The 27,821-nt window shown below is 46.5% G+C and overlaps 1 protein-coding gene across 5 annotated transcripts in view; it reads right to left on the reverse strand.

Moving 5' to 3' along the window:
• Positions 1 to 286: 286 nt before the first annotated feature.
• The window catches only part of REXO1 (RNA exonuclease 1 homolog), a 97,564-nt gene continuing 70,029 nt past the window's right edge, over positions 287 to 27,821 (reverse strand). For 2 of the 5 annotated variants that reach the window (XR_005010265.1, XR_005010264.1), the window contains exons 7-17: positions 27,610 to 27,733; positions 23,205 to 23,318; positions 22,016 to 22,153; positions 18,222 to 18,335; positions 16,668 to 16,741; positions 10,521 to 10,631; positions 9,274 to 9,389; positions 8,042 to 8,180; positions 5,157 to 5,277; positions 4,106 to 4,618; positions 287 to 3,949 (exon numbers count right to left, since the gene is read on the reverse strand). Coding sequence is in view for 2 of the 5 variants with exons in the window: in XM_036757862.1 (XP_036613757.1) it covers positions 4,530 to 4,618; positions 5,157 to 5,277; positions 8,042 to 8,180; positions 9,274 to 9,389; positions 10,521 to 10,631; positions 16,668 to 16,741; positions 18,222 to 18,335; positions 22,016 to 22,153; positions 23,205 to 23,318; positions 27,610 to 27,733 (1,140 nt within the window). In the remaining 3 variants the exon portion in view is untranslated. Of the gene's footprint in view, positions 4,619 to 5,156; positions 5,278 to 8,041; positions 8,181 to 9,273; positions 9,390 to 10,520; positions 10,632 to 16,667; positions 16,742 to 18,221; positions 18,336 to 22,015; positions 22,154 to 23,204; positions 23,319 to 27,609; positions 27,734 to 27,821 lie in introns of all 5 variants that reach the window. The other 3 variants (XR_005010266.1, XM_036757862.1, XM_036757851.1) reach the window with 3 other exon arrangements.

Consider the following 27,821-nt stretch of genomic DNA (forward strand, 5'->3'; position numbering starts at 1 on the left):
GTACTTAATAGATGCTTTTTTCTTTCCTTCCTAAGTTGAATGTAATAAATGAGGGCAAGGATCCTTCACTAGCCCAGCTCACAAGGCTTCGGGGAGGACCGTGCTGTTTAGTCCTTAAAGTGCCCCAGAAATGCAAGCATTTTTTTTTTTTTTTGGTTTGTGACTTTCCCCTTTCTGCCATGGTGCTCCACTCCTGGCAAGCTGACAGGTTACTGCACCAACCCTTACCTGCCCATCCCAATCAAGCAAGCACAGCAAACAAGGGGTTTTGTGAATAAGCTCAGCACCTTTTATTAAAAAATAATAATAGTTACAAAAAAGAAATGAACAGTTACAATATCTCTATGTACAGTCCCCAACGCTACCAGCGCTTCAGGACTCTCTCCTGTGGGTGCCTGATGCATCACAGAGGCTAGGGCACCAAAGCTGTGCTTGGGAGGGCCCCTCCTTGGTGACTACCCATTCCGACTCCAGTGGTCTCTGGGCATCCTGGCACACCGAGGCCTCCAATCTATCCCAATTTAATATCCAACTGGGAGAGAGGAAGGATAAGATTTAGAGCTAGAAAGGAGAGCTAGGAGAGCATCTAGTTCAAATCCCTCGTTTCACAAATTGGGAAACTGAGGCCCAGGGAGATTAAAGATGGGGAGGGCACAAGTGTGTGGGGGTGTGTTTGGAGGGGAGGAGAAAAGCCTGGAAAAACTTTGAAAGGTAAATGCTTCAAAGAATTCTCAAAGGAGAAGGGGCCAGCTGTACTGGGCCCATTCACAAAGGAGAAATATCCAGCCAGGAAGGCTCTTGAGAAAGTGGGGCACTTGAAAAAGGAAGAGAAAGACTATTTTCTTTCTCCATTAGCAGTCCACTAGCAGCAATGGCCCCGACCCCAAACTGGCAGATCCCTTTGGGGCTAAGGTTTCTTCTCTGAGAAGAAAAGGACCTGCTAAATTTCTCAATCAGCCACTGGCTGAAATCCAGGAGCTAAGCATCATCTGCTAATGACCCTCTCCCCTTTGATCCAGCTGCTTTTGCCTCTGAAGAAGGAAGGCAGGGTAGGGGGCTCACTGTCCAGCACCGTCTCAGCTGGTTGCCCCTGCTCTCCCAGCTGAAATAACTGAGGGCCTGCTCCTCCACAGAGCCAGCTAATGATTTCTCCCAGGGGGCCAAGCTTTATGGGGAAGAAGGTGTCCTTCCCCCCAGGGGAGTCACAGGCTTAAGCCAATGGCCAATTCAACACTCCTCCAGAAGGCATTGAGCTTAGAGCCTATTTGAACGCGGGGGAGGAGGGCACAAACTACTCATCATCTTCCTTTCCTTACTTGAATGGACTCAAGTGGCTTTTGCAGGCCCATGCCACCCAAACCAACCTTTAAAGCAAGGAGATACGGTTCTTCACTGTGTGCCCTGGATGCCTCTGACAGAGAGAGTAACCTGCAGAACACTGAGGTCCTAAGTGACCATCTGGAGACCTGGGCTGACAGTGAATCAAGAAAAGTCTACTTAAGCCTCCTGGGAAAGAAGAAAGCCAGAGAAGAGCTGGTTCTTTAATGCTTCCAGGAGGCCAGCCCCTATGGGCCACCACTTCCCCGAGGGTCCAACAGCTCCAAGTATCAATTTGGTTCCTAAAAGCCGTGGAAAGAGGGACTCAGTAGCTCCACAGAGATTACAAGGATTTTATTGTTGACGTTCTTTCTTGCTTCGACCCCCTTGTTTCCTTTAAAGGGAGGCTAAAAGTTTGGCCACCAGGTAATGGTGGGTTTTTTGGCCACGGTCAGCAAGGAAGACCATCTAACATCCACTGAAGTGTGGAGGCAGCACTCATACTTAAGAAGAAATCAAAAGCCCCTGAAACAAGAAAATTCAGGGGGCTACATTAAAAAAAAAACAATTCCCTCCCCTATTCTTCTCAGACAGTGTGGCCCCTTACAGTGGTCTTGGCCACTGGAGAGGCTTAGAAATACAGAGGGATAGACCTCCTGTGTTGTCCAAAAACCCAACATATAAAATTCCACCAGGCTGTAATTCAAAGTAGGCAGCAGATCTCATTGGATATAACCTGAAGATTCAAAGTCGTGACATTTTTAGGGCAAGCCCCACCCCCCCAAAAGGCCACCAGGGCATGTGCTCACAGCAGGAGGTTGGCAGCTACTACTCCCCCCCTACTTTTTTTTTTTAAATTGGTATCAGAGATACAGAACAGTCACTGGGGAAAAGAGATTCAGGGCAGAGGATGTGGCATGGCGGGAGCTGAAGGAGGAGGGTGTCTGATTTTCACTTAAAAAAGTGAAATCGATTTGAGATACCACTCTCCTAAATGAAGAGACTCCATCCCCTCACCCACGCGTTAAACAGCCGACCTGGGAACACACCCCCCCCCAGATAATTCAAGTCAACGGGAAAACTGGAGCAGATTTACAGGGTTTTGCTTAGAGGGCAAACAGTCATTTTCACGTATGGCACAGAACGATATCTGCACCCGCCTCTCCTCCTGGGGAGAGGAAGCAAATGAATAAAGGATCAATAAAATAAAAGCCTCTAGAATCATATGCGCCATGCTAGAAGGAAGTGCATGGACAGCTTTGGTCCAGAATGTAGCGGCTTTTGTCAAGAACAACACTGATGACGCTGGACCAATGACCTTGCCAGGCAGGGCCTTAAGGAGAAAGAGGAAAGTGAGCCCCTCAGGCTAGCCAGTCCCCACAGGGCTTCGTCAGGTCCTCCATGCCCCCACCAAGTGGTGCCACACTGAGAGATGGGCCGTGGCCAATCTCCTGGAACATGTGGATCCTATTTGGTTTTCTCCCTTAAAAAAACCAAAAAACAAAAAACCACGCACAAAACCCCAAGATCCCTGCACTGTTCCCATGAATAAACCAGGCTGAGGAACTTGGTTATTAACATTAAGGCAAAAGAGGGTTCTTATCTCAGTGCTGAACTCCAGGACTGTCTCCCATGGCAAAGGGTCTCTAGCCATGGAAGCCATTAGAAAGTTGACTCCACATGATTCTAACCTGCTCATTCAGTCACCAATGACATCTATACAAAAGCTGAAATCTATACAAACATTTATTTTGTTTCAGCTGACAGGGAAGGGGAAGAAAACTAGGCAGTGGAGAACAGTACCTATGCAGCCTTCCGGAAATTTCCCTTAGTAAAAACAAACCCCACAAATTCAGTGGAAATAAGAAAAAAAAGTTAGAAAAGAACAGGCCGATCGATGGTTTCATGTCACTGATGCCAGCGCCAGACCAGACGCTGATGTTCAGGGAAAGGGCCAAGGATGCTACCCCAGGCCGCTATCATTGGCTGAGCAAACTGAAGCTGTGTCTAGGACTCCTGGGTTGCTCCCAGAGCACAGGGTGGGAATGCCTAGATCACGGTTGGTTCATCTCCATGAAGACACAGAAGGGGAAAAGGCCCCAGCGCAGGGGCCAAAATACCAGAATGCGCCAAAAGACATGCTGTTCAATCCCCCTCCATGGGAGGTGACGCTTTCTCTCCAAGAGGAACAAACCAGGGGAAGGGGACAAGATACAAAACCCAGAACAAGGCTGAGGTCCCTATGCATGTGACCGGAAATTGGGGTTACTGGGGAAGAGGGGGTGTGGCATGCTCAGAGTTCCATACCAGCCAGGGGCTTAGGCCTTCCTTGGGATTCCAGCAGTGCAGCCTGTCCCAGGAGGGGACGAACGTGTTTAAGACACCAGTGGCTTCTTTCCCCAAAGGACAATGACTAGGGGGTAGCATCATGGAGAGCTGCCTCACTCGATGTTGGCTTCAAGGGAATGTGACCTGTGCCCTCTAGGAAACGTCATCCTGCTGGTATCCTGCTCTTTCCCTCAGGAGCTGGACAGGGCCCTGTCAGATTCTCTTCCAACCATCCACCAGCCCCAAGGGTGGCGCAGCACCAGATCCTTGCAGCGGCAGGCAGGCAGACAGATGCTGTGCAATTCTTCAGGTTTAAATTAAAAATGATAAAAATAATAATAAAAAATAATAACCCTATTCCCCCCTCCTAAATAAACCCAATAACTGTACATACCCTCCCCTGCCCGCCCAACCCACCCTCCCCTTAACATCATGTAAAAAGAAACAGTACTTTGCAGACCTGATCAAACTGCCTCTGGGGCAGAGAATTAGGACCTAGTTCTGGGTGTGCAGCTCAACATGACCTTGTGGGACCGGAAAGGCAAGAATCAGAAATGCTCATCTGATGGAGACAAGAGGTACAGGAGCCAGGGAGCCCAGCCCCTTGTGCTGAGCTGGCACAAGTCTCTAGATTTCCACGAGCACCCCAAACTGCACAGACACGCCAGGGTAAAGCATGCTGCTGGGCTGGGGCTAAGGGGGGAGCAGGGGCAGGGAGGGAAGGAGGGAGGGGCTCTGGTAGGGGGTGGGCAGGGGAGGCTCTTGTTTGCAAGGTGAACAGTGTTAACTCTGAGGATTTATTGCACTGCTTTGGAGGAAGTGAGGGGACTGGGGTGGTGATGGAGGGTTAAGGAGGAAGGGAAAGGAAGGGGAGGAGAGAGGAGTCATCGCTTGACTTTTGAGTCTTCTTTGATTTTCCAAATCATCAGTTCCATGCAAGAACTGGCGTCTTCACTTGAATCATGGCCTTCCACTATGGGGAGAGAGGGGAGAGGGAGGTCAGTGAATACTAGAGCCCACAAAATCAAACACAGATGGATGGAGCATCAGAGCTAGAAAGGACATTGGAGACAACCTAGTCTAATCCCAACTGAAGCCCAGAGAGGGGAGGGCCCTAGCCAGGGCCACGCAACTGTCAACAGCAGAACCTAAAGTGCCCTGCCCAATCCAAACCACTTTGCACCATTTCACCATGGCCCCTGGACATCCCAACTAGTCTGCACTAGCCAGGACCAAAAGCTTTCAACTATTTACAGAAAAAAAGAGATGATGTGATTTAGAGGCAGAAGAAAGGGGCTTCTGAGATCCAGTGATTTTGCAGATGGGAAAATTAGGTCCTACCCAGGAAGGTTAAGTGATTTGTTCTACGTCACAGGTCACAGAATCAAGATGTGATCTCCAGTCCTATGACTCCCAATAAGGTACTACTGAGAAGCCATCCAATGACTAGGCCATACTGCTCTGCTGCTTCCAGAGGCAGAGGAGAAGGATGATACAGTGGAACAACTCACCATTGTCCTGGATGATACGCTTGAGGTAGTCGGCCATCAGCGTCCGCAGTGCCCTCTTATAGGGGAGCCCGAGGCGGTGAGGGAAGACCACTGATGTATCCACTACTGTGGTGTGAATAAGCTAAAGGAAAGAGGGAGGGAAAAGGAATAAAGTTCTTGTGACTGTGCACATACCCACGTGTATAAGTATTCCAGTGTCTAGTCAGGGTTCAGGCTCTATTCCTGCCTTAGGGGTTTAGTCCCATTCACCTGGGTCAGCCCAGTCCCATAGGCCCTTCTGAAATAACACACCAGACAAAAGCTCCCACCAAACCAGTTCCTGAAGGAGCCAACGTGAGGAGCCCAAGTACACAGGCCCCAGCCACCTGCAGAGGCCTATTCTTTGTCAACTACCACCTCTCCTCAGAAACCCTCCCTCCTTAATGATGCCCACACTCCACGGAGAGCCCAAATAGCCTCCAACTGCAGCAGGGGGTGAATTCTTTAGTAAGAGCTGAAAGAACTTTGAAAAACAGCACCACACACACACACACACACACACAGGCATTTCACTGTTCTTTTTCCTGAAGGGTGGGACACATTAAACCAAGATAAACTAGACCAGGTGCCAACCAGAGAGCTAACTCGGGACAAACTGTTAGCTTCCTGAAGTTAGTTTCTTTAGAAGGCAAAGCAGTTTGTCTTTTTCTGTTTGTTTACACCAAGTGAGACCTTCATGTCTTAATCCCAAAGCATCACTCTGCCCAGGTGGCTGATCAGAGCTTTGGGCTAACAGCCTACAGATTCGACATGGGAAACCATGAAGCCATGGGTGGGGGAGGAGGGAGGAGAGCATCATTCCAAGGGAGCAGAGAATGAACTCTAGTGGGGTCAGGTGGAAAAGATTAAAGGAAAAATTCAACTTCTCATATTCTCAGGGGAGAAAGAAGCCTGAAGCCTCACCTTTAAGCAGAAAGAACCAAATGCCCATTTCTAAAGTGCTTTAGGGGACTCACAATACCGCTGAGAGGTCCTATGAGGAGACTAAAGGATTCAGAGCTTAGAAGGAGCCTTAGAGATCATCTAGTCCAATCGCCACAATGTACTAATAAGGAAACTGAGGCCCAGGGATATTAAGTAACAAAGGTTACACTGGGAAGAAGTAGCAGGACCAGATTTTGAATCCAGCACTTCCCTCTGTCAACTATTCAGGGCTGTCCTCACTAAATCATGAGTGGAGTAGCACATTATCCTCATTTTACAGAAGAAATGGAGTTTCAGACCTGAGCCTCACTTGCCTAAGGTCAGAGTTGAGATGGCTGCAGCAGGACTGATCAGTTACTACAGTCTCCTATTAAGTCCTCCTTACAAGTTTCAAAAACACTTTTGCAGATGCTGATTAATGCTGTGCCTGGCCCACCTTCCCAATTAGCTGCCTCCTTTGTTTACGGTAGGTCACCAGACAGTCCCAGTCTCCTGCTGACTATGAGCCATTTCAAGGTGGAAGCCCCACAGCCACTCTCAGATCCAAAAACAGAATTCTGTTTTCCCTCTAAGCACACTTGTCTTCCAAGCTTGCCTAGTTTTGCCCAGGGTTCCCTTATCCTTCCAGTCACCCAGGTCCCCCTCACTACCCACAGCCAGTCGCCACACTTGCTTGTCTCTCCCCGAGCAACATCCCTTACCTGACCTGCTCCCCCACCTCAGGCCAGGGCCTCATCACTTCTGGCCTGGACTACTCTAGCAGCCTTACTGGTCTCCTGACCTCTCCAATCCTTCTGCCACACAGCTGGTCTTCCTAAAGCTCACTTCTCACTCTGTCATGGCACTGCTCAACAAACTCCAACAATTCTCTACTATCTCCAGGATTAAAGAGAAATTCCTCTGTTTGAATTTGAGTCCTTTCACAACCTGGTCCCAATCTCCCTTTCCAGACTTACACACATGTGTATATGCACATATGTAGGTACACATACATGCAAGGAGACAGGGATATGAGAGCCAGGGAGACTGCTGTCTGTGTCTAAGTCTATATTTCTTTATCTCTCTCTCCTGCTTCACAACTCCAAGTTATCTCCTCGCCTCCAGGCCTACCTGGGCCCAAAGCTAGCTTCAGGAGGACAACAAGACAAATGGCTGGATTCCTTAATAACAGGATAGGGCTTTTGTTCCTGATTCGAGAAAATGGAAATCAATTTCCTAGCTGCTTTGCAGTCTGGCCATGATAACTTTACAACTGGTAACTTTATGGTAACTTTACCAACCTGGTGGTAGAGTTCCAAAAGGACAACTCCCTGGGGAACCTAGAATGAAAGGAAGCCTCAACTTCCCTGGGATTCTCCAGGCCTGGTTTCTAGCTTTGTCTCCCCAAACTAGAGACTTTCTAGTTTGTGAAAAGACCTGGGGGCTGACTTGCCTAAAGCAAGTGTTTCTGATAGGTGGGCATCCAGTCCCTGACTGAACACTCCTGATGGGAGGATACCTCCCAGGACAGCCTAAGCCATCCACTGGGGAATCAAACAGCAAAAGGAATTTCCTTCTTAGGCTGAGTTGTAGTTAGCCATCTAAAAACCCACATGCTAATCTGCTGTCCCCTTTCCCTGGGTCTTGGCTCTAGCCTGGGAAGCTACACAGAACAAGTCTGCTCCCTCTACCTGTGATGGCCCTTCAGATATAGTTGAAGACAGTGACTGCCCCCTGAGTCTTTTTCTGTTCTCCAGGTGAAATATCATCCCCCACCCTAAAAGAGAAATGCCTAATCTTCTCTCCAAAGAGCCTCCACATGAAGGAAGGCAGCAACCTGGGCTCAGTCACAGGTCTTTCCTTTTAGAAACCAATCCAGGTAGCTGCTGAGGGTGGGGTGTAAGGGGTAGGGTGGGATGAAGAGGAGAGGGGCAGACTCCTACCTTGAGAGCAAATAAGTCACTTTCTAAGCTGTGTCCTATCAAGATGGTGTCTGAACTGAACATGTTCAACAATACTGCCTGGACATCCCGAAGGGTTATACACGCATTCTGCAAGTCTTCTTCTGTCACCCCGGAAAACCTGCATGGAGAGGTAGAGGCACAGAGGTCATCAATCCTTGAAAGGAGCGGATCTCAGCAAACTTCCCATGAAGCAGAGCTGGAGGGGATTCCAAGAGGGCACCGAGATGCCTCTCCCCAGCCTATGGTCCAGCCCAAGTGGGCAGCTCCTTGGCCTCTCTTGTTTGGCAGCTCCCATTTCTAGGCCTCTGCCAAGCCTATGCCAGGCCTTGCAGAACCTGCCGCCTTCTTGGTCCAGTTCAGATAACATCTTGTGGATGAGAGTGAGGTCTTCTTCTGACTTGCCACACCACCATGCCCAGACTTTTCCTTTGCCTTTATCACATCCCACTCTACGTAAGCATACTTGTCTACATGCCTCACTATTCCTTTCCCTCTTGCCCCCAGAAAAAGGTAAGCTCCTTGAGGACTGGGCCATGTCCTGCACTCTCTCAGTAACCCTGGCACTCAGCTTTACATGCAGCAAGCTTGCTGAACCAAATCATGGCCCTAGGCACAGCCTTGCAGAGGCTTACATCCTAACCTCTATGCACAGTCCCAACAGGAATTAAGAGTCCCAGGAGAGTCAATGAGAATTCAGTGAAGATGGAGAGAGAGGAGAAGGGCTAGCAAGGCAAAGTAAGGTTTCACAGAGAGGAAAGGACTAGAGTTGAACCTTTGAGGATCTTGGCTTCTGAGATGTCAAAAGGACAATAAAAAGCATTCCAAGTGAAGGGTTCACAATGATGGGATGGGGTGGGGGGAGGGGGGAATGAGCAAGATGTATGTGTTGGCAAAAATGAATTCATCTGGACCAGAAAGAAGTTTAAACAGGGCGCCTACTGTCAGATGGCAGTGGGTCTCAGAAGATACAGAATTAATGTCCCAGACAACAAACAGGGAGCCACTATCTTTCTAAAGGGAGAAGATAAATGTGAAACAGATGAGACTGGCAAGGAAAAAGCCTGTACTGCCCCAAAGAGACCCCTACCTCTCCATCAGCAAAACTGGCAGATAATTCAAAAAGACTAAAACACCAATGGAGCAAGAAGAAACTGAGTTGATTCTGTCTGCACAGATCACCGCTGAAACAGCAGGCAAAAATCCTCACTTACCTGGTGTTGTAATCCACAACTTTGTTGTCTGGTTTCACAAATGTGTCATAGACAACTTTCAGATCAGAGTTGATTACAGTTATTCTCGTCAGCTCCAGGCCTTGTTTGGTATAACACTAAAAGGGAAGCAAACACACAGAGAGGGGTTCGAATGTGAGAATTCCTTTTGAGACAAGTCAGGTGTATAAACAAATTGTTATGATCCAGGTTCTCACCAGATTTTATAACAAGAGACTCTTCAGCTTAGAGACAGAACAGGGGTCCTGGTTAGGTCTTTGCTCCCAAGAAAGACTTTTCCTTAATCAAAGGAAAGGGAATCAGTGTAGGATTCCCAGGATGCGTCCTGAACCACTTATATTTAAAGATAAAGTGGAAATGGGCACAATTTTTCAGTGATGGATTGTGCCAGCCAAAGTTTACAGCAGAGGTGGGAGAACCTTGTTTCTACGGAGAGCCATCATGACCCAAAACTGGAATGAAGTGAGCATTACACGCAATTTAAAGGCAACAAGTCAGGGCCTTGACCCCAGAGGTAGAGGAATCTCAGACTCAAACAGCCAAACTTATCCTTCACAAGGAGCCAGTAAACCCTGAAGGGAGAATATTGGTATTATGAATTCTGATCACTGTCAGTAGAGATTAAGGAACATAACCTTTTGTTTAATAGAAACAATCAATTTTTTAAAATGTACTTTAATGCCAAAGTTAAGGAAGAATAGGATGTAGGGGTGGCCAGAGAAAGGAATAAGGCAGATACAGTAAGGAACGAAATGCAGAGGAAAAAGAGTGAAAGAGGAGGCAAGAGAGAGAAGTAGAATAAGAAAGAAACAGAAAAAGCCTGAAAGACTCCAAAAGTTCTGAAGTCAACAGTAATAAATTTGGGGCTGCATTGTATCACCCAAAACCATTCTAATTTTCAACACTGATTAATTATCGCTCATTGTTCCTTGGCTTTTCTTTATCCTGAAACGTTCAGGGGCTTCATGGCAACTTACTACAGAGAAAATTAAACTCTGAACCCCAGGCAGTAACCAATCCTCCTCATATTACTCCAGGGTCACTGAGGTCCAGAGACCACAGAGCACTGTTTGAAGGACACTGCTGGTCCTTGGTATAGCAGGGGAAGAACAGGACAGGACAAGATAAACTAGGCCAGGTGACACTGGCTTCACCAAGGAGACACGGGCAAAGCACAGTGTCAACAGCTGTGGGATAGGGAAACACCAGCCACACACCCAAGGCCTTACCATCTCACAGTCGAGGGCATATATTCCTGGATACCCATCTGCAGAGGGAAGTTTTTCAAAGGTTTTGACGAATCCTTCAAGGTTTTCTTTGCGGCCATCTTGCACATGTTGCTATAAGGGAGACAGAGAGAGAGGAACTAAGGTGAAGACCTTTCTTCTGGAAAAGGCTGTTACAAATCAATGGTCTGCACATAAGTAAAACAGTCTGACATCAGCTGGGGCGTCCCAGGGCACCGTGAGGAAGCTGGAGCAGATGAATGGTCTCTCAGGGCCCTCCCAACTCTGACAGAGTTCTGTATTCTAAAGCATCCAGGCCAAACTCAAGTAGAAATGAGGCCACCAACTCTGTAAGGAGCCCTGAGGCTACATACTGACTTAGAAAACCACAAAGTAACATTACCTGTGTTTTACTGTAGCTTTATTTGTTTTGTTAAGTATTTCCCAGGGACATTTTAATCTGGTTTAGGGAGTATCGTGGGCTTCACATTTGACACCTCTGCTCTAAGGTACCTCCAAGTAAAGGCTGGACCTCACATTTCTAAGTGATTTAAGGTTTAACAAAGCCTTTCTCACCCAAACCCTGTGAGGTAGATCGTGCAAGTGATATTACCTCCCAATTTTACAAACTGGGAAAAAGAAGCTCAGGAAGGTTAACACGTCTAGAATCACACTTCTGGTCAGATTAGAGCCCCCTTATCTCCTAATCCTAAATCTGATGCACAGAATTCAAGCTCTGCAAGCTTAGGCTCTAAGGGCCCTCCCAACTCTGGTACTTGTACAATGCATTATGGGTGTTCAGAGAGAAACTAGCACAGTGTCTGGTATACAGTACGTATGTGAACTTGTGTAGATACACACACACACACACACACACACACACACACTCTCACTCTCACTCTCACTCTCACTCTCACTCTCACTCTCTCTCTCTCTCTCTCTCTCTCTCTCTCTCACCTTTACCCATGCCTGGAATATTTCTCCTTCACACCTCTTAGAATTCCTCAGCTCCTCTGAGCCCCAGCTCAAGAAGCACCTTCTATATAAAGCCCCTACTCTTCACACCTTTCCTCCCTCCCTAAATGACTCTGTACCTGGTATGTATTCTATAGGCAGGCAGCATGGCAAAGGCCTTAAGGCTCAGGGTCCTGCCCCTGACACAGCCTCTTCAGAGGTCAGGGCCTGAGGCAGCTCTCTCGGGACTCTAAGCTGCAGACTTGCTTTAGTAGAGCAAGTTCCTCACTAGGAGTTCCCTCCACCAATGAAAATCCCTGGAGCAGGCTCAATCCCTATATAGATGGACAGCAAGCTCAGTGAGGACAGGGCGTAAATGTACTTTTGTCTGTATAACTCTCTGCTCCCGGAATATGACAGGCCCTTCATAAAGGCACGTGGACTGAGTGATTCACATGCCACCACAACACCTAAAGACGATCATTTTAGTACACTGAAGGACCCCGCCCCCCCAAGCTGGACATGGTTCAGGAAGTGAAGCAGCTCAACAGCCTGGCTGGCTCGTCAGGCAGATGCTGAAACCCGAGGCTGGCCCAAAGAATGCGGGTACCATGAGGAACCCGTGCTGGCAGGACTCAGTGGCTTTCTTACCTACAGTGCTTTCCAAAAGGTGCCCGAACATGGGAATGCTCGCAGGTGACCAACAACTACATGATCTATGTGAGCTCTTACTTCCCAACCAAAAACAATGCTATCTGTGGACACCTTAGAGATGCTTGGATGAGGTAGGGGAAGGGCGTATCTTTTGTAAAGCCCCTCATCCCCTCCCCAAAGTTTCAGCTATAATCACAGCAGAGCTGGAAGGGGGCTCAGACACCATCTAGTCAAAGCCTTTCACTTTATAGATGAGGAAATGCCCAGAGGGGTTAAGTGACTTGGTCAGGGTCATACAGATAAGTAGATAAAAGCTGGATTTGAATTCAGTTCTTCCTGACTCCAAGTCCAATACTAGGGCCACCTAGCTAAGCTTGCAGCCATGGGTATTCTCAGGCAATCTTCCATCCAAGTACAGACCGGAAGCCACTCTGCTTCCGAGATCAGATCGTATTGGGCATATTCAGGGGAGCACAGCCAATGCTTTCCTCTAGATCCCACGAATCGTCATGCAGGGGCTGGGACTAGAAACAGGCAAGTTAGGCAGTTGCTGAGCACATAGTATGGGACATTTTTAAAAGGGAGATTTTTTTTTTTATGAAATATGAATACTTTTAATACCAAAAATTCCAGTCTCTGCAGAACACAGAGGTCTATTTTGTGATATTATCCAGGAAGACAGTAATTCTGCTCTCTGCCCTGGTCAGATCCCATCTGGAATATTCTGTTCTGAAAATATATTTTAGATAGAAATGAACAAACTGGGAATATCCAGGGGTACATGACCAGGATGGGGAGGGGGCCGGAGGTAATACCAAAACTGAAGATGAGCTGAAGCAATCCGGGAGATGGAGAGGAAGCCTTGAAAATGAACAATTGGAGCTGCCCCGAAATGGAACAGGCTGTCTCTCAGCCCAGTGTTCTCTAGACTTGGACAGGAGGAAGACGAATAGCCTGGAGACTGACCATAGGGCGCTGCAGTGGGAAGCAAAGTGGTGGCAAATGGGTCTTATGAGGACTAAACCCACCAAAACCATGAAATGAAAAATCTATATGCACTGAAGGACAAATGGAGGCCTATCCTCAAAGCCTGGAAAGAATGCCATGCCCAGTTCAGCTCAAGTCACTACAATCAGCTGGCTCCTCTCCAGCTGTCTCCCATCCCTCTTCCAGCCATGATGGATTCTTCAACCACCTAGATCTGAAGTTGTCCAGAGACCACTGAAGGAGTCCTCCTGAAAAGCTAGCTACACCAGGACAGGGATCTGCAGCTGTTGTTCATCTGTTCTAGAGGCAGGGAATCCCCCCTCCATGAAGGCCAACACAAAGGTGGGGGACCACTTGTATAGTCTCTATATAGCAGGATGGCCTGAGACTCGGAAAAGCCTCTGTGAAACAGAGTGAGTTCCAGCCTTTGGTGCCTAGTAATGCCTGGTGGAAGGAAATCTTCACACCTTGTTTAGAAGAGCAGGGAAATGCTTGTCTAGAGGCTGCTCTGGCTTCTGTTCTTCCCCCAACTCCAACCTTTTTCCTTTAAAAAGGTGTGCCACCAATTACAAGGAACTTATAAGAAACACACAAGTCTCTTGGCTCTCCCTCTTGTGCCCTGATTCTTCACAGAAAAGAATAATACAAAAAAAAAGTTTGAGAATCACTGCATCTCTCCATATCCTACCCATCCTTTAAGGAACATCTCAGGTCCTATGTCCTCTTGGGATTTCCTGGTCTCCTTGGGGTCATCCCACTGTTCCTGCAGCCTTTCTTCTCTGCAGCATGCAGTTCGCCCCTTGTTAGTGTTCATTCTCTCATCATCTGTCAGTACTGGGCCCTGGTGCATCTCATATAACAACATATGACATTCATGTCCACCCCACCCCCCAAGCTAGATTGGTGGTGGGCCCACCCCGCTCATTCCACAAAAAGCAAATGAAGGGCCTGAAAGGGGATATGGTTTGTGCCTTGGTCACATGAGTGCTTGGCAGAGCTAGAACCCAGGTCCCTGACTCCTCGGTGCCACTCTCATCACTGCTGCCTACTGATGTTACTCTTTACTCCTTCCCACAGCCATCTCCCATGTAAAGCATTCAGAGTCAAGTGGCCTGAGTTTTAACCTCACTCTGCTGCTTACTATCTATCTTAAGTAAATCTTTTCTTTTCTTAGACCCTGTTTCCTTCTCTTTTAAGATGGCTAGTTTCGGATTAAGAGATCTCCCAAGTCCTAATTCAGTTGTATTGCTTTATTTCTTTGAAGCAAATCCTGTGGATTTCATTTGTCCATTAGCAAAGAAACCCCCCAAAGTGCCAGGGTCCACCAATAATCTGGACCCCAACACAAGGGCTGACTGGCCAGCCATGACACCACTCTGCCCCCAACTCTGACAAACCCTGGCTCTATGGTAGGTATAACTCCCTGGTTCTGAGTTCAAGCACCACTGTGAAATATCTTGCAAAACTACATGACCTTGTCAATGGACAAAAGTGGAGGGTGAATACCACACATGGATCACTGGAGTCTTATGCTGTAAAAAAGTCTGGCTCCCAGAGCAGCTAAGGCATTGAGCAATAATTATTATTAGCAATAATCACCCTTTAATTATATAACAACAAATTTATAATATTATTAATTAATTAATGATATAATTATATAACGATAATTATCCTGTCAGTGAACTAGCTGGTATATGAACCAGCACAAAACAAGGAGGAAACCCATAATCTGTTCTGACAATTGAGAAACCACACAAAAACAAGTGGCAGCAAACTTAAACCCCTTGCATTCTGCCCTGAGGGTGCTTTAGTCTGAAGAGGAAAGGTGAAGCAAATTTCATCCACATTGGGGTGAGTAAAACACCCCTCTCTGTTCACTTCCTACCAAAGACCTCCATCAAAAGGCCATTTCAGAAACCCTTCCTAAGGATCATAACTGATGGGGCAGGAGACTTGGACTAGAAATCTGTCTCCACCGCTCTCTCATCTGTGACCTGGACAAATCACCTCTGCTCTTTGGGCCTAAAATGTGAGTAGTTAAATGAGATGTTCTCTAAGGGCCCTGTAGTTTGGAGATTCTAGAATTCTATCATCACTGCTCTCTGGTCCTGGCCTCTAGGCAATTAACGGGTCTTATGAGGACGAAATAAAAAACTGATATGCACTGAAGGATAAATGGCTCTTAGAGCTAGGATCAGTTTAGCTCAAGTCACCAAAAATCAGCTTCTCCCCAGCTGTCCCCAGTCCCATTCCAGCCATGACGGATTCTTCTAGCACCTAGATGTGGGCTCTTCCAGGGACCACAGGAGTGCTCCTGAAGAGCTACACCAGCACAGGGCTCTGCAGCTGGTCTGGCTCCTCTCTGCCCTCTGCTGCCCACAGGTGGGACAGCCTGACAAACTTCTACAAATACCACTAAGATTGGTACAGTGGAAGGGTGGGAGTGAGGGAGGACAACTGGGCATCTAAAAGAGGCTTGGTTGCTATTTCTGCATGAATGGAGACAAGCTTTCATACACTCCCTAACGAGAGAATGAAGGGATCAGACTGGATCTCTTCTAAATGATCTTCCAGCTCTGACATCCTGTGTTTTCTCTAAAAGTTGATGATTCCAAAGAAATTACACTTTTGGAGCAAGGGAGTAGTCTACTGTTAAGGAGGTTCAAATGCCCAAGGCCCCGGTGCTCTCTCTCCTCCCTCGAAAAGGTTCTATGAGGATTTCTATAAAAATAGACACTGGAATTTCTCAAATTGATGTCCTCATTGCTAACAGACATTGGCTGGCTACCAGGCTTTTCCTAAACGGCTGACAGGATACTGTAAGGATTTAGAAGCAGCATCCTCCAATGACTTCCACGAGACCCCAATACACATGAGTTCCAAGGACATTTTTACCTTATCCATACACTCTCACATCCCAGACTAGTCTCATAGCACACTGATTTTATTCCTGTTTTTAAAGGGGGAAAACTAAAGCTCAGCACTAGAGAACAACTTGAGTACTGTCATGCAACAAGCTAGTAGAAGAGCCAGGTCTAGAACCCAGGTCTCCTGACTTCCAGTACGGATTTTTTTTCTTCTTATAAAGCTAAGATAATGAGTTAAGAGTTTTGTAGGTTCCCAACCCCTCAAGGAAGACACTATAAGCTCATTGAGATATTAATAATAATTGAGACATTATTATTTTAAACTCAACATTCTGAGTTTTCCCAGGAATTAAAGTCAAGCTCACTGGCTTAACTACTCTGTAAAATGTTCTTCTCTAGAAAATGACAGGGACAGAAAAAACTGTCTTGGAGCTGGAAGGAGCCACCGACAGAATCTCGCCCTACCAGTACCTAAAACAGAGTTCCCCTTGACAATTTTCAAAGGAAAGAAAGAAAGCTGCCCACCACAGCAGCTCCTTCTGCCTTGGGACAGCATTTTGTGTTCTGAGCTTCCCCTTAGTTCTAAAATCCTAAGATCTATCATCTTCTAGACAATGAGGGCTGGTAATACCTGATAAGGAAGGGAAGAACCCCAAACCCAGGAGACGCAGCCCTGTTTAGCACTTACCTTAGCAACCTGACACCCAACAGAACCAACCGCTCCTGAACAGCAACTATACTGGGTTTCCCATCCACCAGCCACTAAAACAGTAAAGTGGAAAGAGAGCAAGGAAACACGGTCAGACAAGAAGGCTTTCTCAAGAAAGCTATCCGCAGTCAGGGGCAGGTATGACAAGGACGAAGCCCAGGCCTCAGAGATGCTGTGACACTCTAGAGTCCTACTGTATGGCAGGCAGCTTTAGCAGAGAAGGCTGCTAATCACACCCACTGTGGTGCTGTAGGGAGATGTCCCCTTGGCTCACAGCAAGGCACTGTGGGTCAAGGGAACCTCACTAAATTGATGGGCTGCCAGGGTTTAGAGCCAATTAGAAGGACTGATTTAATTAAACCAGAGCCAAGGGTGATGTCTTCGCAGATTAATGTTTTCATCTGTTGGGTGATCATCACTGCCGTTACACACTATGAATCAAGTTGAGATTCAGAAGACAAGGAGCAGGACTTGAGGACAGTTCCTCATAGCCTATCGTTGCCATTCTTAAATCCAGCAGGAGACAAGCCTACCCTGGGAGGATCATGGTATTCTGGAACCATTATAGGGACCCTAGAAGCAGCCCAACCTCTTCATCCTCTTGGTGAAGATACTGAAGCTCAGAAAGGAGAAAGGACTTACTCAAAGTTACACTTCATGTTTAAGTGGTACACCAGCCCCATGACTTCTAGTTCAATGTGATTTCTGTTACATTTAAGAGGCTCAGCAGAAGATGCACATGACAGTTGAGTCAACAGTACTGTTTCTGCCAACCCTTATCAAAAAGATGGTCACACTTGACTCGGCCTGGCACCTTTCACTGGCAGAAGTAGATAACTTTGGGGGCATCTTGCCTTGCTCTAAGCACCTCTATGGGCATCAGCACACACCCATCTGTGGCCTTTAAAAACAAATAGCTCCTCCAAACCATTTGCCTAAGGAGTGGCTCCAGTTTCAAGGCACTCACTGCCCTGACTCAGCAACATCCCAGACCAGCTGCAATTCTGTTCCTCAGGAAAGAGCCTCTCTAGGCCTCGGTTTGCTCCTCCATAAAATGAGGGAGTTATACTAGATCAGTGGTGTTAAATTAAAATAGAAACAGGGACCCCTAAACTACACATAAGGATGCCTGTGGGCCACATGTTGACTTGGTTTTAAAATGAAATGTTAGCTATACATTGTATTGCCCATTAACACTTTAATCTGGTTCAGGCCAAACTTAGGAGCCTCTCGGCCTATGTGTCTGACACCACTTTAAGGGCTCTGCCATCCTACAGCCTCGGAGCCCAGTTGTTTCTCTGTGGTTTGAGGTGATGTGGCACCACCTTGTGGATGCTTTGTAGATTTGCGGCTCCATACCCATGTCCCCTGTAAAAGGAAGTCCTATTATACGCTCTTTTGTGCAAGGAAGCCTATTTTTTCTTGGGGGGCGGCAGAAGTGTCTGGTTATAAAGGAAGGAAAATCTTAAAACTGTGGTTATGCTCTCTGACCCATTCCCTTAACCAATCCAGCATCAGGAACCAGGAACTAACCTCTCTGTCGACGCAGCCTCCCCCAGTGATGGCAACACTCCTCCTTCCGGATACAATTGCCGGTGGGTGAGACTAGGTACTCAGTGCCACAGCGACAGCAAATTCGGCAGGATGCTGCAAAGAGAGAAAGAGAGATGGGATGGGTGAAAAAGAAAGAGGTCCCTGGGGCAAGTCCTCATACCAATTGCACCACTTCCCCACCATGGCATAAGGAAGAGAGGGCCACAGAGTCCCAAAGGATCCTTTCCAAAGTGGGCTAAAGGAATTTCTAGGGACAGGGGATGGGGGACACTAAAGACACAAAGAAAAAAGAAATGAAGTTACAAAAGACCAAAAGGGATATATTTTGAATAGGATGAAACTACAGAGACTTATTTAATGAAGAGCACAAGTAAGAACTAGAGATGTTAAAAGCTAAAAGGGAAAGGGACAAGAAATGGTCAAAGAAAGGCATATTCATGTCACGCTCTCTCTGTACCAATCTGACATTGGTTGTTGGGGATGAGGTCTGGGAATGTTGGAGATTCCAACATGTGCCCCAACACCCAGAGCACTTGAACGGATGAGTATGTAGTGGTTACATTCTAAAGCAATACCACTGTACTCCCAAAGTTGGTTCAGAATATCTAAGAAAACTGACCTCTCCCTCCACAACCCTTCTCCGACCTGTTGCTTGTCTCCTGGATTATAAGTTTATCTTGTCAAAACAGGTCCCGTCCCCCCGTCCTGTCCCCTCCCTCCCCCCCACCAAGCAAATACAGCAAAAGTGTTACCAGGCTGCACCTACTTGTTCCATTTGAAGGGTGCAAATCCCAGGCACCAAGAGCTAGTGCAACCCTGAAGGCACTGGGGACCCTTTCCTACAGTGAGCTTGTAATGGAATGAGACAGCAGGTCACCTATGAGTACTGCATTTATCAGGCTTAGAGGATCACTAAACTCACCACTTAATCATCCTAATGAGGACCCTTTACACAGATCACACAGGGGACTGTAAGCCTCAGAAGAGTTAAATAGCCACAATAATTAGGAGGGGACCCATGGCCCTGAAAGAAACAAGGCCACTGAGTAGGTACGACTTTAAAGGCAAATTGAAACAGGGTCCTACAAGAAATATCATACTTCTATTGCCTGGTACATTAATACATGGTACCAGAAATAGAATGGGAGATTATTTTTTAAACCACTTTCGAGGCTCTGTAAATCTAGCCTAAAACCCTGACTCAGAAATATGAACCAAAGTCTGCAGCACTCATGGGGGAGGTAGAAAAAGGCTTCCACAGGCAGAGAAGAACAGGAGGAGCAAAAGACCAGAGGAGGGAGGGAACACGGAGCTACTGGAAAGCAGAGAAAAAGTCAGCTGGCAAGAGCGAGTGGGATAAGCCTGAACTCCCAGCTGAGGAGTATTCCTTAGCAGTCATGGCTGGTACTAAGACATGATGAAAGCTGGGTTTGAGAAATAAGTGATGATCCTAATTCACATTTACTGGGCCCTTTAAAGAGTTACAAAGGGCTTTCTTCATAATAACCTCATGAAGTAGCGTGCAAGTACCATTAGTCTCATTTTACAAGTGAGGACCCTGACGCTCAAAGCCACAAAGCAACCTGCCCAAGGATACAAGGCTGTAAGTATTAACACTACAAGCAAGTGTTAAGGTCAGTCTTTAAGCTCAGGTCTCCAAGTCCAGGCTCCTTCTGCTACACCACCCTGGAAGATTAATCTGGTAGCTTCTGCAAGATCTGGAGATTGCAAGGAACTTGGTGGGTAGAGGGAGAGGAGGCAGGAGAGACAAGAACAGCTAGCTGTTGTTTCCCAGGTTTGCTTGAGACAATTAGGTCCAGGGTCATAAAGGATGTGTTAGAGACGTGGAAAGACACTAAACAAAATGAATGAACTCAAAAGATGTCACCCACTCCCAGCTATAGCCAAATACCAGAGATCTCACTCATCTTTGCAAGGAACGGAACACCACTTCCACACTCCATGTTACAAGTTAACATGAAGAATGGAGACGGCACTCTCTGGCAACAAGGTCTGAAGACCATCAATATTCTTCATTGAGCTAGTGATTTCAATGTAACCAAAGAGCGCTTCGAATTCTTCCCAGCACATTCTGGCTCACTTAGGAAGTTATGGACGTATTGGAAGCAATCTACCTTTCCCAAACATGTGACAAAAGCAATAGGGTTTATGGTAGAGTTTTGGACTGCAAAGGCTCAGTGGAAATAGGGCTGACAAATAGAAGTGGCAGCTTGATCGCCTGGGGAAAAAATGCCTCAGATCTTAGTGGAAACTGCCCTTTTTAACCCTCATCCTTTGTGCCTCTACCCTGGGTTGCTCTAGTAGCCACCAAGCAATCTACTAACGACCAAGCACTAAAGATAACTTGCATTTCCAGGGCCAAGCCTAGCCTCGTTCAAGATGTCACCCACTAGGCCAAGGCAAAGTATTTACAAAATAACAGCAATGGATCCAGGGCATCATCAAGATGACCATGAGTGTTGACATGGTGGGGGCCATAGCCATGGACTCCACTAGCAGGGAAAGATACCCAGTGACTCTTGCTATCTCCCTTCTCCCAACATCTCAGGGTTTCTTACATTTTAGCATACGGATTAAGGTATTCAAGGTCCTCCATCAACTAGTTCCTCTCTTATTCAGCTTTTCCTCACACTACTTTCAATGATGGCCCAAATGACTCCAAGTAGACTTGTCTCTGTCATCCACTCCTCTCCACCTTTTCCTCCATTGCTTTACCCACCTAGAATGCCTGTCCTGCTTCCCTTTGCCAAGCCAAACCCAAAATTCCTTTCAAAGTCCAATTTAAGACTCAGGCCAGAAAGCCTCTCCTGAAGTACATAGCACCCAAGTACTTCTCTACCTCTAAATGTTTGGAGCAGCTCCAGCGAGCAGCACATTATCTAAACCTTCCCAAAGCCATGGGCAGGGAATATATATCACTGAGGCTATAGCATCAAACTTTTTGCTTCCTTTAGAGGAGAGCTGAAAGGGGGTACTGGAATAAAGCTACCTAGCAGGGTTGTACTGCCAAGTGGGAGAATCAGAGAGCTAACTATTCTACATGGAAAGTCAATGAGGCAACAGCTGCCTGCTGTGCATCGATCCATCTGGCTCCACTGCGCCACTACTGCTGGACATCTGGCATCCTGGGTGCAATATACCCTTGCACAAAGGGCTCAGGGCAGCATTGCAACTGCTTCTGCCTTCTCCTCCAAGCCTCAGCTCTCTGTGACCTTGGGCACAGTGCTCAGCTAGGATGGGATAGTCGGTATCTCTTTTCAATAAAGAGCACCATGAAGAGGGGGAATTTAAATCTGGCCTGCCCATTGGGAATGTGGATTAGCCAAAGTTATATGGGGTGGATTAATCATTACTAATGTGATTGGTAAGTACAAAAAGCTCGCCCCTTTGTGAGCTGTGAGGCAGTAGAGGATGCAGAATTCTGCTGAATTCCATTATACACCCACAATGCACCTGGAGACAGATCTATAGGCTCAGAGGCCCAGATGTCAGCTGAACACTGGATGAAACCGGTAAGACAGGGACTAAAGGTGTTAAGACAGCAGAGTAGAGTAGTCAAGAGAGCACTGGGGCCCAGGAGTCAGGGGACTGGGTTCAAGTCTCAGATCTGACCCTTACTAACTTGATCTTGGTCAAATTAAGAACCCCATCTATTAAATGGGGAAAACAGTATTTGTGCCATGCCCTCCTCACTGGACTGTGGAAGAAAGCACCTGATCTACCCCAGAGCACTAGAGAAGGGAACAACTCACAGTCTGTGGTTTTCTTCTCTTCAGTGGTGAAGACCACAGCTCGGCCAGGTTTGTCAGGGTGGGGCAGAGGGTAGCCGTTCTCTTTCAGTTGGTCCTCTGTTAGAATGTAGTCCTTCAATCTTCGGTACAAGGCAGCTCCTAGGGACAACGAAGGTCACAATGACACTCACCTGACCTAGGTCTTTTCCTGCTTAAAGAGGGTATCCCCAATCCACTAGAATAGTGCTTTTCAAAGTGTGGTCAGGGGTCTCTGAGCTCCTTTCAGGGGGTCTACCAAGACCTTTTAATTTCCAATATGGTAAATATCAAGATAGACTCACAAACAAGCTTTCTGGAGAGTCCTCGATAATTTGTGACAGTGTAAAGGGGTCCTGAGACCAGCAAGTTTAAGAACTGCTGCACTAAAGAGTAAGTTTAGAGCTGTCTCTCCTGTAATGGGGATGGGTTACACACTAAGCCATCTTTGACACCAGCTCTCTACCCACCAGCTCATGACCAATGAAAGCATCTCTACAAAAGGGGAACCAGGGAGAGGGATGTCCTTTGTGACCAAGGTCAGTAAAAGGGCCACCTGAACTAAATGGGCCTGTAACGACTATGATGTGGGCTCATAATAACCAGCCAGAGTTGAGTCTTGAAAAGAAAGGGATGACTAGAGAGACAATGCCTGAGCGACCTATTTTCAAATCTCTCTTGGAAGCATAGCAGGCAGGGGAGAGGGCCTAGGGGGCATGACAATAGGATCATAGAATTGGAAGCTGGGAGTGGGCCAGGGTGACAGACTAGGGCAAGTAGGAGGGCCTCCAAAGTAAGAATCTGTCTTCCTTGGGTTCCTATGAGGAAGTATCTTTGGCAGACCTGGCCTGTTACAAATGAAGGGAGGTAGCAAAGGATGCAGCAGGAAAAAAAATGCTAGGCTTAGAAATCAAGAGAAAAAGGTTCTGGCTGCCTCTTTACCACTGACTTACTGCAAGACTTTCCCCTTCTAGACCTTCGTTTCCTCACATGTACAATAAGGCAGCTGGACTAGATGATCCCAGAGTCACTTCCACCACTGATATTCTAGTATTCTAGTATGAATGGTGAACTTGCAGGGTGCCACCCATTCTAACTCTCCTACCCTTTCCTCTCTGCCATATGCAAGCCTAGACATTTTAAAGGCATGAACATATAGAAACAAGGTTCTTACCTGTCAAATCTTCTGCTCTGAGGCTTCCTGATCGATTCAGTGTAAAGCTTGTTTTTGTGGCCAGTTTCCCCCCCAGCACAGCTTCATGAGACACCACCTTCCGATTGCTGTTCTCTGCAGGGGGGCAGGAAGAACAACCTGATCTATTACTCTCACAACTGGAAGAGTCATGCCCAGTGGGCAGGACTGAACCCAAATGGGAAGGAAGGACCAAGAAAAGAAAATGGTAAGCTTTGGCACATCTGGGTCCCCATCACTCCTGGAACATCCTCCTTGTCCCATCCTGTTTCCTCCTGCTCTCCACAATGTTCCCTGCGGTTTGAGGTCCAGCTCACCCCACTTCCCCCAGGATGCCTTTATGAAGCAAAGTCCATAGGGAGGTCTTCCCCCTCTGACCTGATCTAGAACTTAAAGGTCTCAGTCACTCACTCTGAACTTAACACAACAATCAAGCGGCATATTTTATCTTTTCATGTACATTCACCTTATCTCCCTAACTACATCATAAGTTCCTTGATGGCAGGGAGGTTGTCAAATTTATCTCTGCCACAATATCTAAAATAATAGAGACATACTGTCTCTGTGAAGGTTTCCAATGATTCCAACTCACTGTAATCTCCCCTTCTCTGATTTCCTATAGCAGTCTTATGCACTGTTGAGCATTTAATCATATGATCTTATATGTGTGTGTGTGTGTGTGTGTGTGAGTATGTGTGCATGTGTGTGTGTGTGTGTGTGTGTGTGTGTGTGTGTAGCCTGTTTCACCTAATTAGACTGAAGACTTGGCAGGGAGGAATTCTCTCATATTTTTGTGGCGCCTTCCACCCACCCATCCATTCACTTCAGTGCCTAGCACACCGTAATAGCTCCAAACCCTTGCTGAATTGGGGGTGGGCGGCAGATAATGACTGAAGGTTGTCTCCACCACTTGGATCCAAACGCAGCCCTTTCCTTCTTTCTTTCTCCTCCCTTCCTAATTCTCTTCCCCTGCCCCCAACTTCTTTGCTTCTTCTTCCCCTAGAAGAGCTCATGTAATGAGCTGTTGCTGACCTCTGCGCTAGAATCAACCCCTTGCCATTCATTCTCACCTGTGTGGATTGTGAAAGATCTGGACTGGCCATGAGAATTTAGATGCAGTCCCACCCCAACTCACCATGTGTACCTTCTTTAGGTATCTCTTTTTTCTATTCAAAATATGATCAGTGAAAAGACAAAGGACCCTTTTGACCCATCATCCCCCTCCTTCAGGCAGCTCTACTGATTTTTAGTGCCCTCACTTGGGAGTCCAAAAAGGGAAAATTAATTAAGGAGGGCTGAAAGGAAACTGAGCTCCCTGAATAAACAAAAAAGCCCCACAAGGAGACAGAGATGCAAAAAGGGGTGTGTGTGCGCGCGCACGCACACACATGCCTAAGGTGACAGGCAGACCAAGCCCTTCTGGGGCTCTGTGGCAGTTGTAAGCTCCATTAGCCAGAGGTTCCAGATGGTGCCTCTTCAGAGCCCACTTCATTCTCTTCACCCCTAAAAGATCCCTGCAGGCCAGGTTTTCACACTGAAGGGAAGGACTAGAAAGTAAAGACCATGAAGGCCCTCACTGGGGAATAGATTTAACACATTATCTAATGGTTTACAGGTACTTTGTAGCAATCATTAGCTGGCAGCCATTCTAAAGCTAACCTTCCCAAGTTCTCTCCAAGTAATGGTTGCAAAGATAATGGAGATGGAGGGGGTGAGGAAGATGAGATCAAGAAAATCAGGAGAACAGCACAAATTGATTGCTTAATGTACCCTCTCGAGAGCCAATAATGAAATGTCTTAACCCTCTTCTCTTTTTTCTTCTCTGAGGCTTAATGTGTGAAACAGAAATATGCCTTAAAGGCCAGTCTAGCGCTTTGAAGACATTCAAAAGTTACTCCATTAGTGGCCCTTTACCTTTTAAAAACAGGAGCTTTGAAAAGGAATAAGAGGGAATGAAGGAAAAAGCATCACGCTTTGGGGAATGAAGCCTATTTCCATTTTAGATAGGGTGAGGGCCACTAAAGTACCCTGGTCTTTCCACCTCCATATCCTCTCCCTAAAATGGCCAATACAATGTTGTCAAAGAAGAAACTACTTAGTTTATATTTCTACCATGGCTCCCCACTCCCTTCCCCAAAGATAATATGACAGTAGTAAACAAAGGATTGATGTTTAGTTGAAAGGCCATAATTACTGGAGGAGAGGGAAAGGAGGCACAAATGGTATCTGGACCTGTCAGCTCCATGTTCAGGTTTCAGATATTCTCATCCCCAATTAGCTAGGGAGCAATGTAAAAGTAAAATGAATACTGGAAGGTAATTCAGCAGGCCGAGTCGGGTGACCTTGGCACTGTTCCTTCCCCTCTCTGGGCCTTAGTCTCTCTAGTTATAAAATAAACAGGATGGATTAAATTGTATGTTTGCAAGTGCCCTCTCATCCCTGATAGTCTGTGTTCTAAGGGCCCTCCCAGTCTTGATATTCTCTCTTCTAAGGGCCCTCTCATCCCTGACATTTTGTGTCCTAACGGCCCTCCCAGCTCTGACTTCTTGTTCTAAGAACCCTGACCTTCTGTGTTCCAAGGGCCCTCCTAGCTCTGACATTCCACATGAGATCCTTCTCAACTCTGAATGTACTCCAAAAGACCTCCCATCTGTAACAATATGAATCTATGTAACTGGATGTTCCAAGAACATCACAAACTTAATTATCTTGGTGATAGACACTGATACATCAGGCCTCAGGCAGCCCATTTGTCTTCTTCCACCATCACCCTCTCTCAGCATTTACTATCTGAACCCTATAATCAGCCCATGAGATGCTAATTTGTTCTGTGACTGAGAGGCATCTATGGTACGCAGTCAGAAGAGTTCAGATACCAACTCCAACTCTTACTGGATGAGTTACCAGGGCTTAAGTAATATCTTCTCTCTGATCTGGAAATAACACATGTACTACCTCCCTTACAAGGTAGATGAGATAAAGAATGTAAAGCGATTTGTAAACAGTAAAATAAATAGTGAGGTAATGAGAAATGTCACCTGTTACTGTCTTCCTCATCCCATCGCTGTTACCCTATCACTTAGTTATCAGAGATAGTCTTGTTCTCTATTTTTTCATGTGTCATCTTCCCTAGGGATGACAACACAAGTTCCACTGCACCTAGTGCTGAATGTTAGGATTACAAGGTCCTATGCAGCAGAGCCAGGATTCAAACCCAGACCCTCTGATTCCAAATGCAGCTCTCTTTCCACCACCCCACCCTGCTTCAATAAAGCATAGACAGGACCAGATTTAAGACTACTTCAAAAGACCAAGCTGCCTCCATTGATACAGTGCATTTTTTTATCCCAAAGGCAAAGAAAAAAAGGTACAGTAGAATGAAAACTTTTATTTCAAAGTACAATGATAACTGGTGCCCCTAGACCTTTCAGTGCTAAGCACGAGTGACAGTCAGCAGAGCAGCTGCTGCATCTCCCCTGAGGTCCTGACCTCTCTCCCACCCACTCAGCTCACCTAGTGCTAACATCTCATCTGTTTAGCATTCTGTTGGCATACCAGGGGTCCCATCGAGGACAGTCTCCACATAACTGAAGTGTGTCCTCTCTAAATGCCAAACCTGATACGTTAATTTTTATAATCATTTTAGACAGAAATCCTTCTGAAACAGATTATCCATTTCCTTACTTTTTATAATTACGAGGAAAAATAATTTTGGGGGGGATTCCAGCTGATCATCCTATGAACACCTACAGCTATACTCCCTGGACTATAGTTATGGTGAAGCCGGGGGAGGGGGAGGGGACACACTATCTGCTACAACACTGAATGAGGTGTCAGGAAAAAGTATTGGATTTGGATTCTAAACCCCAGCTATGATACTTACTACCTGCATGCCATTGGAAAAGCTACAACCTCTCCAAGCTACTGTATCCTCCTCTAGAAAAAGAAGAGGATAGACTGGCTAGTCTCCAAAGTTCCTTCTAAGACCCATGATCCTGGGCCTAAAGGATGCTAGACGCCCTAGGGAAAGGCCTAAGCTGTTTTTGTTAGGGTTTTTTTTTTCTGTTATCCAGTCATTTCTTGTTGCTTTCTCTAGCAATGCCCTTCCATGCCTTTCTTCTCTAATGTGGGCTTGAACAATAAAGATCTTTGTTAGAATTGTGTTCAAAGAAAAGTGTCAATGGGCTCTGAGAAAGGACCTAAGAGGCACTCCTGGGAAAAGTGTAAGACTTGGGGTATGGAAGGCTGCTCAAAGAACTACTGCGTTTTCTTTCGGAGTTTTCAGATGGCTTCCATGGCTAACGTTGTTAGAACTACGGCCATCTAGGGAAGAGCACCAATTTCAAAATCAGAGAAGAAAAGGATCTGCCACTGTAGCCATACTTACTGTTTACACATTGTACAGAACCAGGTCCTAAACTCCTTAGCTTCTTTAGGGTATTAACAGCCACATTCAAGTAGATATTCTTGCTTGAACTCCGTTCATAGGCCACCTTCTCCTCAGATAAAGCCTGGGAAGAAAACGTGTGTTGCTGAAATTTAACCTCAACTTTCATAGGGTTAGGTGGAGGGGAGGGTTGTAGCCAAGATAAAAGAACA

Source organism: Trichosurus vulpecula, chromosome 1 (genome assembly GCF_011100635.1).
Source record: "Trichosurus vulpecula isolate mTriVul1 chromosome 1, mTriVul1.pri, whole genome shotgun sequence".
Lineage (NCBI taxonomy): Eukaryota > Metazoa > Chordata > Mammalia > Diprotodontia > Phalangeridae > Trichosurus > Trichosurus vulpecula.